The sequence below is a fragment of the Hippocampus comes genome, unplaced genomic scaffold (genome assembly GCF_001891065.2).
Source record: "Hippocampus comes isolate QL1 unplaced genomic scaffold, H_comes_QL1_v1.1 scaffold317, whole genome shotgun sequence".
NCBI lineage: Eukaryota > Metazoa > Chordata > Actinopteri > Syngnathiformes > Syngnathidae > Hippocampus > Hippocampus comes.
In genome coordinates, this window is record NW_017805531.1 from 1,511,800 (window position 1) to 1,528,302 (window position 16,503).

The window sequence follows — 16,503 nt, forward strand, 5'->3', positions numbered from 1 at the left end:
TACAATAAATTTTTGTGTTTTTAGGTTAATGCTGGAACGGATTAGGGATATTACCATTCGCTTCAATGGGAAAACATGATTTGGGATATGAGTATTTGCAGTTATGACTCGAGCATGATCATGGAAGAAATTAAACGTAACTCAAGGTACGTCATCCAGCCGAGTTGGCAGAGGCTGATTACTTTTCAAAAAACATAACGCATCATGTGAATTCTCTCATTAGTTAATAGTGCGTATCATCGTCTATCACACAAGTAATTGACGGTAAGCGCTTATTTGCTTTACGACAATTGCGGCATTGGCCGGTGCTGCCAGCTAATTCTAACGAGAGAACGAAATCAAGACAGCATGGCAGTATTAATGAATGCTCTCCAGTAAATAGCCTCGGTAGCTGCGGTGACTGACGAATGGCGAGGAGACACAAGAGGCATTGGGTAATAGCATCTAATGGGCTGCTCTTGAAGGCAGCCAATGCCTGCAAGATTTTCTGCCTGATTACTGACATTAGCCAGAGTTCAATTCTCCCCAGCGAGTTGCTTTCCTGCTCTCCCGTCACTCGTCCCTGTCAACGTCTTGATTTATTCATTGTGCTCTCGTGTTGCTATTTATATACTAATCGCATGCTGAAAAGCGAAATGCTCCATGGTGAAATAAAAGTTGCTTTTTTTTTTTTTAAAGGTTTTTCTTCACATTGTGCAGAACAGGCAACTTGAATGCGCAGCGGCGTATGCCAGCTTAGAAATAGGTGACAGTACTGCCAATGATTGACCAAAAAAATGCGGTGTCCTCCAAGGTTCAGTGTTGGGTCCGAAATTTTTTCTTATCTACCTTAACGATATCGCAAATACATCGGGAAAATTACAATTAATACTCGTTGCTGATGAAACAATTTTTCTTTGCTCTAACCAAGGAGGCTGAGCAGATACAATACCGCACCTCACAAGTTGCAAGCTAACATGCCTATATTGAAGACCACGAGAGATAGAGTCTGGGTGTGACTGGGTCGCATCAAGTATTCCACTAAAAAGGATTCAAAAACAGAACAACTAATCCAAACTTCTCAATCTTTGGTAATAATAATTCACAACATGAACGTTTTTCTGAAGGTGAACAAGAAGCCTCTCTTTTTCTCTAAAACTAATTATGTGGTCTTTAATAATAAGTAAACAAATGTTAGTCATCCAGTGTAAACATTTGCCACAGCGAGAGAGAGAAAGTAGGTGTTAGTATTTTTTTGATTGGAAATAACACATTGCACTTGCCAATTTAAACTTTCATATCTGATTTGTCATGAGATTGTTTCTAATGGAAAATATTTTGCCTTGGCTCAATCGAGGTTGGGAATCACTTCATTAGATAGATTATTTTGTGACTGGACCTTCAGACTACATTATTAGCATCGCTATTGGGCATCGAAGTGGAAATAAATCTATCAAAATGAAAACGTGGCTTGCAATCTGACTTTGTTTGAAAGGCGTTTGACTTCATTTGTTTCAACGCTACTTGACACGGACGCAATTGCGTCGGCTCAAATGTCAAAGACAAAATCACACGCTGAAACGCACACCTCCACGTCTCAATATATCGCTGCCCGCGTAGTCATAATTACAAAGATGGAGTGAGGCCGACTGGAAATGCCAGAGAGCAGAGTCACGACTGCCTCTGTTTAAAAAAAAAAAAAAGTTGTCACTACTGTGAAATGACATTGGCAGCCCAGTGGAGGCTGGCTGAGCAGATACAAAACCCCTCTCACAAGTTGCAAGCTAACATGGCTGTACTGTCAAAACACTTTTATTGAAAGCATACCGACCGTGTCGTTTGGTGTGCAGCATTCAAAGAAAACCATTCACAAAGTTGACTGGTGGGAAAATCTCTTGAAAAAGGTTCACTCTGTTTATGGCAAACTGGTGAATAGAGAGCAACATTTTTCTCCAGACTATCGCCAATATAAAATCTGAAAGGCAATTTAAAAAAAATTAAATAACACCTTTTAACCATCAGTCATTTGTTCGATTTGACGACCCGTTTCAGCTTGTTCATGGACGTTTTCGACCACGTACAGACAGACTGCATTTTAAAGTACTTTTGGGGTTGTATTTGTTTTATCCCTTTTGCTTCTTTTACTGCAGGAAGTTTTTAACGATCAACAGCGGTTAACAGCGAAGCGTTTCCATACATAGTCAATGGAAAGGCTGCTTCTATTCAGCCCCATGAACATAAAAAAATCAAGTCTCATGCACTGTCAAAAGCCAAAGAATAAAAATGAGTTATCAGATGAGTTCTAAAGATGGGCAGCCAGGGGGCTTGCCCTACGTTGAGTGAGACGTCAAGAAATTTAGCGCCATCCAAGTCTTGATTTCCTCCAGACAGGATAAAAGCGGCCTCAATGAGAAAGCGTCTTTTTCGCTCAGCGGGACATACTGTAGATCTGACAGTCTCAATAGCCTCATCTAGATTCATAAAGGGCAAAAACATAAATAAAAATAATAACTATGCACTGTACTCGACTGCCATGGTCTGCATTGCACAAATTACCGTGGGCTTTGAAAACTGTTAAATAATAAACCCATATGACAATAACAGTGACCATGAGATCAAATGCGATCCAAAATAGCAACCGATAAACAGTTTCTGTTCCACCAACGCCCAACCCACATAGAACCCTGCACAAATCATCATCTCTTTCTTTCCATCGCTGCAAGAAGTGCTCTCTCTCGTTCTCTCTTTCTCTTTCTACGTCTCCATGAGAGGCTTTCCTGGTGTGTCAGTAATGACAATGTCCCAGTGTTCCTCTCTGCCAATTAGCCCGGCCGTAATTACACGGACACATGCGGAGCTGTCAATCACGCCGCTCCTCCACACAGGAACTCGACCACGCGCCCCTCCCGCCACCAAGAGAGAGAGAGTGAGACCACAGACCGTGCCGACCAGCACCGCGTCGCTCAATTACTCTTAACGGCGCGAGCAATCCCACGGCTCGCCTTGAAATCGGAGTGGTGCCCTGCCTCGTAAACCTTGGTTTGTTTGCAGCCACCAGCTATATGGGCTGCTTGCGATGTCCTGTTTACTCGCTTAATGAGTTTTGTGCCAACGCACTCCACAGATGGCAGCCGGCAGCAGATTCAATTTGTAACAGGAGCAAAACAACAACGGAATATCAGTCGGATGGTTATGCTATGTACAATATAAGTTGGTAACTCCACATACGATGGCCAAGCATGGGTGACTTGGGATACGCGTCTACTCTGTTCCATGACCATGCCTGTAACTCAAAAACATTCGTATTTGAAATCATCGTTCTCCACTGAAATGAGTGGAACAAGCTTTTAAGTGTAATGCCAAAACCTCCGAATATCCTAACAACTGTGTGCATGCTTTGCCCGACATGAAGTTGTGTTCCTGAGCGAAAATAAAAGAATAATGGCCACCGATGGCATGTTTGTAATCAATAAAAAAGACAGCCCTGATAAATGACACTTACATATCATTACCCGCTCATTCTGTGGCATTAATTAAAGCCTTCACAATTGTGCTTGTAACACAATGCATTTAAGTCAAGTTAATAGAGGGCCCGATTTCCCCCCGGGCATGTCCAACAGGGGGCAAATAAATGATCGTTTCATCCCGGCGTCGATAATGTGGCATGAGAGTTATTTGTCACGGATGAGTGAGGTTGTTCGACTCACAGATAAATACGGTCTCTTGAATGTCTGCCCAACAAGGAGCCATCCATCACAATGGGGTGTTGAATGGAGACAAGGGGGTAGGTTAAGACAAAGTGATTCAGCATTCATACAAGTGTGATAGGATATATTTGACTCAGGTAACAACCCGGCACGAATACTCAATCTGTGGTGGTCAAAGCAAGAATGGGAAGAGCAAACAAACGCCACGCAGTATGCAGGTAAACATGTCGTGGCCCTTTTTTATTCTAACTGCACTTGTTGCAATCATGGAGTGCTACGGAATAGGGACATTTCCTCCCCCCCATTTCTTTCCCTCAGTTACAGAGGACCCAGATGAGGTGGCTCGATTATCTGTTTAAGATGCTCCCTGGTGGTGTTACGGGCACATCCACCAATAGGGAGGCCCAGGGGCTACCCCAGGACAGGCCGGAGAGCCTTTTCGGGCCGGCCTGGGGACGTTTCGGGATCCCCCAGAAGTACTGGACAAACTGGGTGGAGAGAGAGAAGTGTGGCCTTCCCTGCTGAAGTTGCTGCCCCGTCACCCGACTCCGGTTAAGCGAAAGAAAATAGGTGGATTAAAAGCTTTTTATTTTGATGGACGACACTACAATTTTATTCAAATCTAAAATATTGACTTTATGCCTATAATGTTGCATCTATAGTCATATATTTTCTCTGGTGGCTTCGATATTCTTTGGTAATAAAGTGATGGAGGGCAAATCGTCTAGAATGCGATGATGGTATTCCAATGCTCCGTCGTCAAGTCTTACCTCTGGGACGTCTTCTTGTACTTGCGCCTGCCAGAGATATAAACACCAAATTAGATTTGGATTGACTGAAACGTGTACCTCTACTTAAGGCAAATGAGAACAATATCGATATGACAATGCAATAATCAACAAACTTCAAATGGGGGTTAATGCTAAGATTACAAAAGCAATTTCGTGTGACATTTATTGCGAGTAATTTATCGATATCACCGAAATAGCATCAGCTTGTCAAGTAGACACAGTAAACTCAACGACAGTGCAATTACTTAGGCAGATAATTTAGGAGAATGGCATGAATAAAACATGAGTATTCGCTCACACAAACGCGTGCACACATCCACTCCACCCTCTAACATCTTGCCTACTTTCATACAACGGGGAGCCCACACACACCTACTATCACTTACGCTAACATTTGGCCCGAAAACAAACACCCACGCCTTCGCCAGGTGCCTACAGCGGTGCCTCTAAAAGCCGAAGCCATACACACACGTAAGGCACTTGTCATCGGCGAGTGCAGGGGGTGGGGGGGTCCCACTTCAGTCCAAAAAACATGTGGGCTTGAATTGAAATGCAGCTCGGGCACAATTGACGGCACTTAGTGTGATTTGTTTCTCAATCCTTCAAGGTAGCGCTTCATCCTGGAGCTGAGAAACTCCACAGGAAAGAAAAAAAAATGGTCTCTTATCTGGCCTGCGGCCAGCGATTGAAACGACAGGGATGAAAGTACGGTCCCTGTTGTGTTTATGGTGGTGAAGCCTATTTGAGTTGTGACAGAGGTCAAATAATACTCAAAGAAGGGGAAGAAATAAAATGACCATCCCGGCCTTCAACCTTCTCATTGAGTTTCAAAATGTGGGTTGAAATCCCACCAATGACTGGACTTACACATTTCATCTTAAGTCATGAGTATGTTTTGGGCGTATTTTTTGGGGGGTAAGCAAATTATTATTTGACGCTGTCATCCGGTGGTCTCCACCTAGAGCAAAAGTCGCCTCTATCTTCAGGGAGCCTTCCGCGATGAACTCTTGATGAAGTGATTAAATAACCCATTCGTTTCCTTTAATCAGGGGAGGCGACAGCGAGGTCGATCCGTGGCAGACGTCTAAATTAATTTATTTATGGAAATCCATTGGAAACAATGCAGAAGCATAAAGGAGCTATTTGTCAATCGGGGGGGAAGGTATAGTGGAGTAGTAAAGCACAACGTGCTCTTTGGGGACGCTGTAATTGACTGTGGAGAAAAAGTGTCGAAAGCCAACGCGCTCACCATCGACGGGTGATTGTTGCGCCCTCTGGGACACTCGGTGTCATGACAGGCGTGCCAATCACGTCGTCGTATGGCAGCTTACGGCGCATACAGTAAATGTCACCGCGTCGCCATCGAGACATGACAAAACAGACACACTGCCACAAGTGTTGAGATGAGCCTTGGACTTAAAGGAGACATATAAAGTCAAATTGACCTTTCAATTGCTGGCGCAGTGAACAACGTGTTTCTTGTGGAGGATACCCTCACGCCATTGGGTGAAATTTAATTGTAACTTCTTTTCAATTTACATTTTAACTTAAGACACACTTGTTAAACACAATGTAAATGTATTTGAAGAAAGAAAAAAAAATGCAAGCTCATACAAAGTACTCTAAGTACTTGAGTGTCAGTGTACATGTGCCTTTAGGAGGCGGGGCTTAGTGGGGTAGTGGATGACGTTAGCGAGTCTGCGTAATGAGTGTCCGACAGTGATTTATGGCCAAAATCAGCGCCTGTGTGAGAATCTTGCACATACTTCAATGTTCGGTTCAATTTTATGTATTTGGGAATGTGTCCGCTGCATCCGCCCCGGGCACGGAATGTACTGGTTATACAGCAGCTTGGTGATCAAGCAGTTCCTCCACAGCTGACAACGCAATTGCTTTCGAGTAATAAATTGTCGTAACCCCATAGCTCTGCCCTTGGTCGTCCTTGTCATGAAAGCTGTACTTGGCACTAGCCCTGTCGTTGAGGGGCCAGCGTAAGATAGGACTCTATGAGAGAATTTTAAAAGCGTTAAGATAGGACGGATAACTCAAAACAGCTCAGTTGACTGCCGGAGTTAAAAAAAAAAAAATGTGTGTATTAATTTATTCTTGTGGTATTTTGACAAAAAGCTACTTATAGGGATACTTAGGGGAAAAGACGCAATATGTCTCCTTTAAAGACCACTTTGGGCTCTGAATCAATTATCGTTGAACTCGTTCGTGTGTCAGACTCAAACATTGGGGAACTGGGCTATATTAAGATCAGCCGTAACCAAAAATAGCAAATTGTCAGGCTGTGTCTCTCAGTGGTGGTCTTGTTCTAGACTCTTGTCTTGGTTTATGTGGTTTCAACAATAACACTGCTGTCCACATGTGCATCGAGTCCACTGACGCCTCGTCAACATCTGGAGCGCCCTTACGTCAGACAAGAGACTATTGTGATGTCTGACGCGCCTCCGGAACACTCCGAGGACCCACGCGGATTATCATCGGGGCCGACCATCCAGTGTCAAACATCTGGACAGGACAGACAGTTGTAATGGCAAATATAGGACGGCGACAAAACGGAAGTCGACCAAGAAAACTCAACGTGGCAGCGGATGATGGAGGGCGCTGAAAGGAAATAAGGAATTGACCACAGAATGGCAATAAAGTAGCATAAGCAACCAACCTTAATAATAGCGTGATAACTCTTGAGGACAAGGCCACGGTAGCATGACAAAAGCTTAACATTCCCCGTTTGTGGGTCGCAGTGACGAGAACTCGCGGCGCATTAAAAGCTAATTGCCACTTCATCTTGGGCGGAGAGAATGACGGCGAGTTCTGGGAGCCAGGAAAGGTGTCGATTGGTTGGCAAACAGGAATGGGTTTTAAAATATCTTGTAAAAACGTCAACGCTTTGAGGTCTCCACTTTTATGTGTCATCAAAAGAGAAAATGGCACAAAAAGGAGAGGAGGGCGAAGCGAGCAGGCAGTCACTCATACTTCCTGCGTCACCCTTGCGCAACAGGAGAGTGGCTGACGATCCTGATTCTGCTCAGCAGGAAAGCGGACCTTCATGAGCGCCTTGTCACCCTGCCTCTTAAAGCTGGCTTTGGTCTTTGTTGCCGTTTTGTGGCAAGGGCACCAAGATGGAAAGGTTTTGCAGCTCTCAAGTTAGGATGACAGTTGTCTGTGAGGGAATCGCAGGAAGAAAAAAAACGGGATTTGAAGTTGAACATCCGACGCTCGCTACGTGTGCCCTTTCGCGTGTGCAGTTTATCTCATTCAGAAGGGGTCTCGCAGCCCTAACAGAGATGGTTTAAGCGCATTCCGCAATGCCAGAACAACCGTCTCAAGTTTCGCCTCAGCAGAAATTGACGCTGTCACGCATTTAATTTCCATATTTTCATGACATTGTTAAATGTAATAAAGGAAAACCGAGCTCAGTTTTGCTCCCGCTGCCTTTGTAAAAACTATGTGCTCGCGTGCATGCATATTGTCATGTTTTTTTTAAAACTAGCATACGTTTTACTATGCCCGGTTTGTGAAAATTCGTGGCAACAAGACGCGAGAGGATATGCCACGAATTGCCTGGCTTCACAGGTGGAATGATGAGTGCGTGAAATGGAACAGAGGATTTTTAATGTGATTCAGGGTTAAGGAGACTATCCGAGATATGTGGCTCGCTCAACCTCCCGCAGGTTTAAGCGTCACAGACCAGCGATAAAAACACGTCAACGTTTCCGAGCTTTTTCCTAAACTACCTATGGTGCGTCACCCTAAACACACTCGGTTATTCATCACAATTGTTTGTTACGATTCGTGAGCTCCGTCTGGCATTATTCAAACACACCTGACACGCGCTCACACACACACACACACACACACACACACACACACACACACACACACACACACACACACACACACACACAAACAAACACACACACACACTTGTTGACAAGAGTAAAAGTGGTTGTACTCACAATCCTCTGAGCCTGAGCCAAATCTTCTCAATTTGTTCCGGCTGTAGGTACTGAAGGGCTGTGCTTTCAAACTCCTCAATCTCTTTGGTAGGAGACTCCATGACACACACATGCACGCACACACGCACGAGTGACGACACCCGTGCCAACGGTAGATAAGCGGAGAAGAAGAAAAACTTTAATCCCTCACGTGCGAGAGAGGAGCGAGATGGGCAAAGTGTGACCCGAGGTCGCCTCTTTCTTCTTTCACACTGGCGCCCTCAGCTGTGATGCGCCGGCCGGCATGGTTCCGTCTTCCCCCCACCCACCCCCCTACCCCCTCTTTTTAATCTCTTCCGTCACCTCTTGCTCAATTCTGTGAGAGAGTTCTAAAAGCTGTGGCAGTGGTGCGCCTTCCCAACTGTCTGGGAGGCTCACTCGTCGTCTCCCGCGCGAGTGCAGGGGTCCTGGAGCCGTGCCATGCTCGCTCAGCAATGACGGGATGCAGACGGCAGGGCAGCGCAATCCGGGATTAATGCACACTACTGCCGAGCTCTTCACACACACCGGGGAGGGAGAGGAGGAACGGCGGCAGTCAAAGAGGGAGGAGTCACGGCTGATAATGAGAAACCGTGTTCTGTGTTTCATCCGCTGGCAAGCGAGGAGGGAGGGGGGGATAAGAGAAGAGAGGATGACGGTAAGAATGAGCGGGATTACTATGAAAATGTTCACAGGATGACAACAACAACAACAATAACAACTCGCAGTCAAAGGAAGGAATCAAAAGGTGTCCGGTGGGAGGAAAATGAAAACATTCCAGTCATTAGGCAGCACAGATGTTGGAACCATACAAAGTGTACCAAAACGAACAAACAAACAAAAACATTTTTTGAAATATGAACAGAGTAAAACATTTGCAACGTCGAATATTAAACGAAGAGCCGAGCCGGATTAAATAGCATGCGGACAGCGGCGTTGACACTGAATTGACCGAGATTACGCTGATCCAATGAGAGCATCTCCGCATGCCACACGGGCAACCCCAACACAAGCGGCACTGTGGCGCGTAATCATGTCGCTCCCTTCTCTTCTCACTTTTGACAATGATTGCAAAAACAGCACAATGTGGGAAATTTAGGGCGGTGGGATGAGAGCTCAGTGTTATTGCTTATTATAACCAATCTTACACAGGATGACAACAACAACAACAATAACAACTCGCAGTCAAAGGAAGGAATCAAAAGGTGTCCGGTGGGAGGAAAATGAAAACATTCCAGTCATTAGGCAGCACAGATGTTGGAACCATACAAAGTGTACCAAAACGAACAAACAAACAAAAACATTTTTTGAAATATGAACAGAGTAAAACATTTGCAACGTCGAATATTAAACGAAGAGCCGAGCCGGATTAAATAGCATGCGGACAGCGGCGTTGACACTGAATTGACCGAGATTACGCTGATCCAATGAGAGCATCTCCGCATGCCACACGGGCAACCCCAACACAAGCGGCACTGTGGCGCGTAATCATGTCGCTCCCTTCTCTTCTCACTTTTGACAATGATTGCAAAAACAGCACAATGTGGGAAATTTAGGGCGGTGGGATGAGAGCTCAGTGTTATTGCTTATTATAACCAATCTTACAGTGACCACAGTTGTGTCTTGAGATGTGATGCCATTTAGGACATTTTCTAGATTCAAACCATTAATCTGCCATTTTTTTTTTTTTTTTGGTTTGATGTGCAAGCACAAACTTGAGCTGAGAGAAGTTTCTGGCGGTAGGTGACTCAACTCATTTCACCACAAGCAGTAGTTTGACACACAACATCGGCAAATATTTTTCCAATAAAATGAGACTTCAAACTGCTCTCAGCCGAATACTAATCGCAAAACCTAAATGGACCGGTATGCACTGTACATTATTTCTGATGCGAGGAAAAAAAAAAAAAGACGAGACGAGTATATTTTCTTCTTTTCTCTGGCAACAAACCAGATGAGAAGTACATAAAAAGCTCCGTTCTTTTTTCCGAAACTTGCAAGAATGACTCAACCCGACCTTCCTCAGCGCCCGCCCCTGCCACACTCTGCGGCCTTTCAATTACTTGATGCACGATGCCTGGATAAAGCCGGAGCACCACCTCAAACGCGTCTCTTCCTTTCATCTGCGGTGATGGCTCTGGTGCAAGAGGTTCAGCCGGGCATCAAGAAGCTTGCCGATGTTCTCTTCAAAGGCGCGCTGGTGTCTGCGCTGCCGTCTTATTTTTGAGCTTGCCTAAATGCACTCTTCATCGGGGCTTTTTGCGAAACTATGACGTCCTGTCGGGGGACCCGCAGCGGCCAGCGGGAGACTGCGGGTCAGAGAGAGGGGAAAGCGTCGACACCAACGGCGTAGCAATTTCAATGTTTGCTGTTTGCGGGTTTGCACACCCGGGAACTGGATCGCAAGGTCGCAGGGATGTGTAAATATGACAACGGCTATGTCGAAAAAAGCTTGGAAGGTCCCGAAAGGTCAGCTCTCTGAATTGAGTGCGAGCTGTGATGGCAGAAGTGCGGCTTCCAAATGTTGATGACATTGGATGATGGAATCTGATAAAACGGATTTCCACAAATATACTACTCATGAAAATGTAGGGATATCTAGCTTTTTTTTTTTTAATGCACTATAACCATTATAGGTAAACATGCACATGAATTTTAATGCACATGACCAAATGTACAGTGTTCTTTTTTCCTAAAAACAGTAAAATTCACAACTGTTTGATCTATGAACTAATAAATAGACTTCCCGGTTCAGCGACAATGGATAGTAAAACAGTTCTAACATCGCTCTGTTTGTTTGGGCAGAGACGCAAGCGGGGGAGAGGGTGAAATGAGGCTACATTCAAACCTTGCTAACAAGTTGTTGTTGTTACATTTCTGCCTGTGGCTTTGACCATAACATTAAATATTCTCAAGGAACTTAATGTTAAAAATGACACTGTCACAGGGAGACTGAACTGAACTGAACTAAAGTATACGTGAAGCACTCACATTGCCAGATGAATCAAAGTCTGGCCTTGAGGGGCACCACGTGGTATAATATCCAAGTGAGTTATTATGACACAGTGGAATTTACATGATTTGTTTTCGCCTTCAGAATTAAATAACTTTCACAGTAACTGGTTACAAAAAAGACTCAGCAATCAAGATGTTAAATGCTTATAAGACAATGACAAAGGCTCAAAATGACACCGGGCTAAGATTTGCTCGTCATCGTGACCACTGCACTCGGGCTTAAGCTATTCTGGTCGCAGCACCCCAGCGCCTTAAAGCTCACGTATCGCAATCACGACATTAACGGCGGCGGCCATTTGGAGGTACATAAAAAATTCAGATCTCATTAAAATTTCCAAGCAAGTCGATAAGGATATCTACGCATCGAAATAGCAATCGCGGGCGCCAGTAATAGTCACACTTTGGTATCATGATCCATCATAAAACGTCATTTCCCATCAAGGCAGCACTTCTCTTTTCGCATTGGATGAGGGGGGAAGAGTCCAAGGTTGCATGAGCATCTAGCTACTGTATGTTCTATTCCAAAAGAATGCAGGGGGCAACCTACCCCAAAAAAACAAACATCGACTGGACTCATTTATTTGCGAAATGATCATGAAAATTAAAGCCGCCAGCAGGCCATAACAAACGGACAAGCTCCTGTTCAATGTTCCTTGAGACCTTTTCAGTCCAAGCCAATAAAACTTCATGATTATCAAGCTTTTCATCCATAAAAATGCAACGCAAAGTGCCGACTACTGCAAGAGGAGTTCAGTTGCGTCACTATACTCTAAGTTCACACTCGTGAAAGCAAAAAAATTAGCCGGATGACAGCTCTCGTCTTGAAAACCACCGACGTCGAATCACTCGTGTCTCAAAGCAACACTCAACTGGTAAAAAGCTGTCGTGTTTAACGGCACGTGGAGGCCACCAAAAAGATCATTCATTCATCAGAAGACTCAACATCGATTGCAAGAGGGTCCGAATGAGTACCGTGACCCCCTGCAGATTTCATTCCTATTTACACTTTTAGGGTGAGGGTGGATGGAGATGACAAATCACAGTCACAAGAATGCAAGCAAATCACACTTCAGGCTAGAAACAAATTGTCTGTGATGTATAAGAATAACAAAATGTTTACTGCACAAATCTGTCCGTTTTGAATCAAGTTTGCCCCCCCCCCGACGACAAATGGATATTTGACTTCATTTCCTTGAATTGAAATGTTTTTAAAAGGTTGGGAGAGTCTCTCCCCGAACGTTCAGCGCTCGTTTGACACTAGTGTCGCAGTCCTCAGATTAACGTTGGCTGGAGGAGTTTGATTATGGCCATCTCCAAGATGGCAGCAAAAACTGCAAGCGTGACATCTTTCACTAAGAGTACAGGCACTTTAAATGGAAGTCATGAGCTTTTCTCTATCGCTTTGATCTTGTTGAGCGGGACTTGTAAATGGCAATAGTCGGTATTTGCCTATATTGTGGTCGGTTTTGAGCCAGGCATCCCCCTCCTGGCGCATCTTTCTGTTGTCAACACTTAAGGCTCTCCCGGGCGGTGACGCGTGGCCATTTTCTGTTTCCCGGAGTTCACTTCAGGGTCAAGGCTTTGGCAAGCGGCGGGCTGGCGGTAACTCAAACATGTAAAAGTGACAAAGCTCCCGGCGGAATTACACCTTCACCTGTCGTGCCTCTTTTCCAGGGATTTTGGATGCCCAAATGCCGTTGACAGGAGCAAAAACAAACTTGGGACTTGGGCAAGAAACTAAATCAAATCCACAAACTTATAATTGGAGTCTCAGTTTCTCATGTCTCACGCGATTTACGCTTCCTTTACATTTGAGAACAAATCCAAAAGTAACATTATCGTACAGACTACCGTCTACGTCTAACCAATGTGCTGTGTGCGGCGTGTTTACCAACTGAGGTGTCTGGAAAAAAATCAAAAAGGCTCTACTGATGTGTACTTTCAATCTGTTACCATAATGTAATTAGCAGGGCTTTAGGGGCTACTTGAAAAGGGACAAACATATTGATTTAAGCAAAGGTTAAAAGCCTTTTTCCAATAACATTGATGACATTTATGTAATATACACAACACAATAGCAAGCGTGGGGTTTGGGGAACCTCGGCACGGCAACGCGGCCCGTTAATGCAGCGCAAATGTATTAAAAGCCAAAGCCAAAATGATGCGGCCTCAGGCGGGCAGTTACAACGTCACGACTGCGAGGCGACGCCACATTCGGTCGATGTCCGAGCACTCTCGGATCATTCTCGCTCACGCACGCTCACACTCACACATCAGCGGAGGCTCATTAGCCACTTCGTAGGGCTTGTGATGAAAGCAGTGGTAGCCAGAGGAGGGGCCGTTCCACGAAACGGGGGGCTGCCACAGAGGTGGCCGCTTTAATCAACTGCGCTGAGCGGGGTCCAATTAGCTGGCAGATAAATCACAGCACTGACCGCAGAAGCCATGTGAGGCTTGAAAGTCAAAGGCGCGGCCGTGTGAATTTCAAGTCTGCAACGGCGCTATTCTTTGAATTGGATGTTGATGATGACGTCAAATTGACTCAATCTAATGTCTGCTCCCTAAACTGGATGTTGTCGAAATCAAATTGGAACGAGAAGTTGCAAACCTTAGTCCATTTTAAAGGAGGTGTGTATAAAGCTAGCTAAACATGAACTGGAACTAGGATGGACGAGGTAATGAATGGAATGAAGTTGGCCAGGATGGTGAACTTGGACTGGGGAAAAATGAAAGATGGCATTGTACAGCGAGAGGTTGCTTATGTATCTCGGTGTTAAGGTCATGATTTGGTTCACTGTGAGAAAGACCAAAATGCCAGGTGTAAAAGTGCTTTTCTTTTGCATAACCACAAAAAAACAAACAAACAAACAAAAAAACAACAACACTGCACTACCATATATGTTCAAATGTAAAGTGCATCAACATGCGTGTTGGCATTCTTCTCCATAACAAGCCAAGAGGCCACAAAGGGATGCAGGATTCTTAAATATATACAAGTCATACCTGAATAAAAGTCACAGAACCAGTCATACTGTGGAAAAAAAATGTGGAAAACAATCAATATAAAACTATTTTTAAAATATTGAGTTGGGGGGGAAAAAAAAAAGAAAAAACACATCTGCAGGTGCCGAAGTGCAAGTCGGCGGTAGTCAACTATAAACTAATTTTATAAAATGCTTATTCATGTATTGTTGTGTATTACTATTCCTTGAAGGGTTTGGTTAACGGAGTAAAATTGTTACTTTGAATTTAACCCAGAGGAGATCAGATGAACCTGCCCAATGACAACGTGGCAAAGTTATCGTTTCGTAATCAAACATCGACATTGTAAATGGCTCCCACAGTCGTTACAAGCTGAGGAATGATACCGTGCGCAAAACTGCGGGTCACTCTTGGTACAGTACATACGCCAACGCCATTGACAAACGCTCCCATTTTCACCTTCAGCAAAAGGCTACTGAGTCACTGCCCGACTCTTAAAAACATAAAAAGGCAAGAGAAGCATGACACCAGTTGGGCAGATGAGTCAGCGAGTACGAAGACACCAATGGCTCCATATTGTTTACGGTGGTGACTCACTGATGCACTTGAACATGCGGCGAGGACGAACGACTCTTAGAACGTTTTCAGCCGCTCGCGCAACGTGAGCAGTTTTTCAAATGTGCAATACACACCTCCAAGCCCTCCTTTAACTTTGTTCAATTTGGGGAAGTCAAAGGCTAATACTCCTGTCCTGCCAGCTGCAGTTCATGCCAACACTCCCGCCTTGCATAAAATCTCATTCTCGTCGCCCCAGAGGAAAACAAACAACTCGGGCCTCGGAGGTGACACGGCAGTGACTTCACTTTATGGATTACTGAAAAAAAAATACTGTGCTCATTTAATCACTCCCTACTACACTGGAGCCTTAAGATAGAAGAGAGAATGAATATTTGTGTCACAGAGACATCGATTATTGGCCTCAATAACAGCCCTGTATTTTGAGAGAGCAAACACAAACAGAGGCACCGGAAGGGTAAGAAACAAAATGACCTCATCTCCAATTCAAATGTTGCATACAATCATCAAAATGCATTTCGACCATGCGCCTGGAAACACCCGCGTCGCGCCACCTGCGGCAATTTCGTCTCCAGAGCCATCAAGGTTAATTGGAATCAGACGGATAAAAGAAGTTCAATATTGCAAAAGTGACAAGGCATTATGTTAATGGTCGTTTCAAGTCCTTGTTATCAAGGTGGAATCTATCTCGGCCGCATCCCTTGAGGTCAGCGTCCATACATAGCAATTAGCACAGTCGCGTGCGCGGGTATGTGCGTGCGTGTGCAGCAAGGATTAAATGTCAGATAGCTTATCTTCATACAGCGAGCAAAGTTCTTCAAATGGTGGCACATCAATTCAAAATTCACAGAAAAAAAAAACACCACAAGAAAATGAGCACAGAATGCCAAGCAGCATCGAAAACTTACTGAATGCGCACACGGTGACTATGGTGCATTGACCCGATGCAAATGAGAGCCAAACAGTCGCTAAGTACGCTTCTCCTGTATCTATTATCACTCCGGTGAATGTGCTCAACTGTCACATGACTGACATAAGGGAGCAGCGCACTGCTAAAAAATACACAGTGGAACCTTCAGAGTCGATTTCCCATCGGAAGTTTGGTCAAGTGAATTACTTAACAGACTCTCATAAACTGTTCAGGCAGGGATTTTATACATACTGTGTGTGTGTGTAGTCGCTAAGTACGCTTCTCCTGTATCTATTATCACTCCGGTGAATGTGCTCAACTGTCACATGACTGACATAAGGGAGCAGCGCACTGCTAAAAAATACACAGTGGAACCTTCAGAGTCGATTTCCCATCGGAAGTTTGGTCAAGTGAATTACTTAACAGACTCTCATAAACTGTTCAGGCAGGGATTTTATACATACTGTGTGTGTGTGTGTGTATATATATATATATATATATATATATATATATATATATATATATATATATAAACACTATGTATATATCGCTCGTGTGTG

The 16,503-nt window shown here is 44.4% G+C and overlaps 1 protein-coding gene across 1 annotated transcript in view; it reads right to left on the reverse strand.

Moving 5' to 3' along the window:
* pde1cb (phosphodiesterase 1C, calmodulin-dependent b) overlaps positions 1-16,503 on the reverse strand; it is a 60,349-nt gene that overhangs the window by 27,317 nt on the left and 16,529 nt on the right. The window contains exon 4 of the mRNA XM_019877707.1: positions 4,457-4,483. Within this exon, the coding sequence (XP_019733266.1) occupies positions 4,457-4,483 (27 nt within the window). The remainder of the gene's footprint in view (positions 1-4,456; positions 4,484-16,503) is intronic.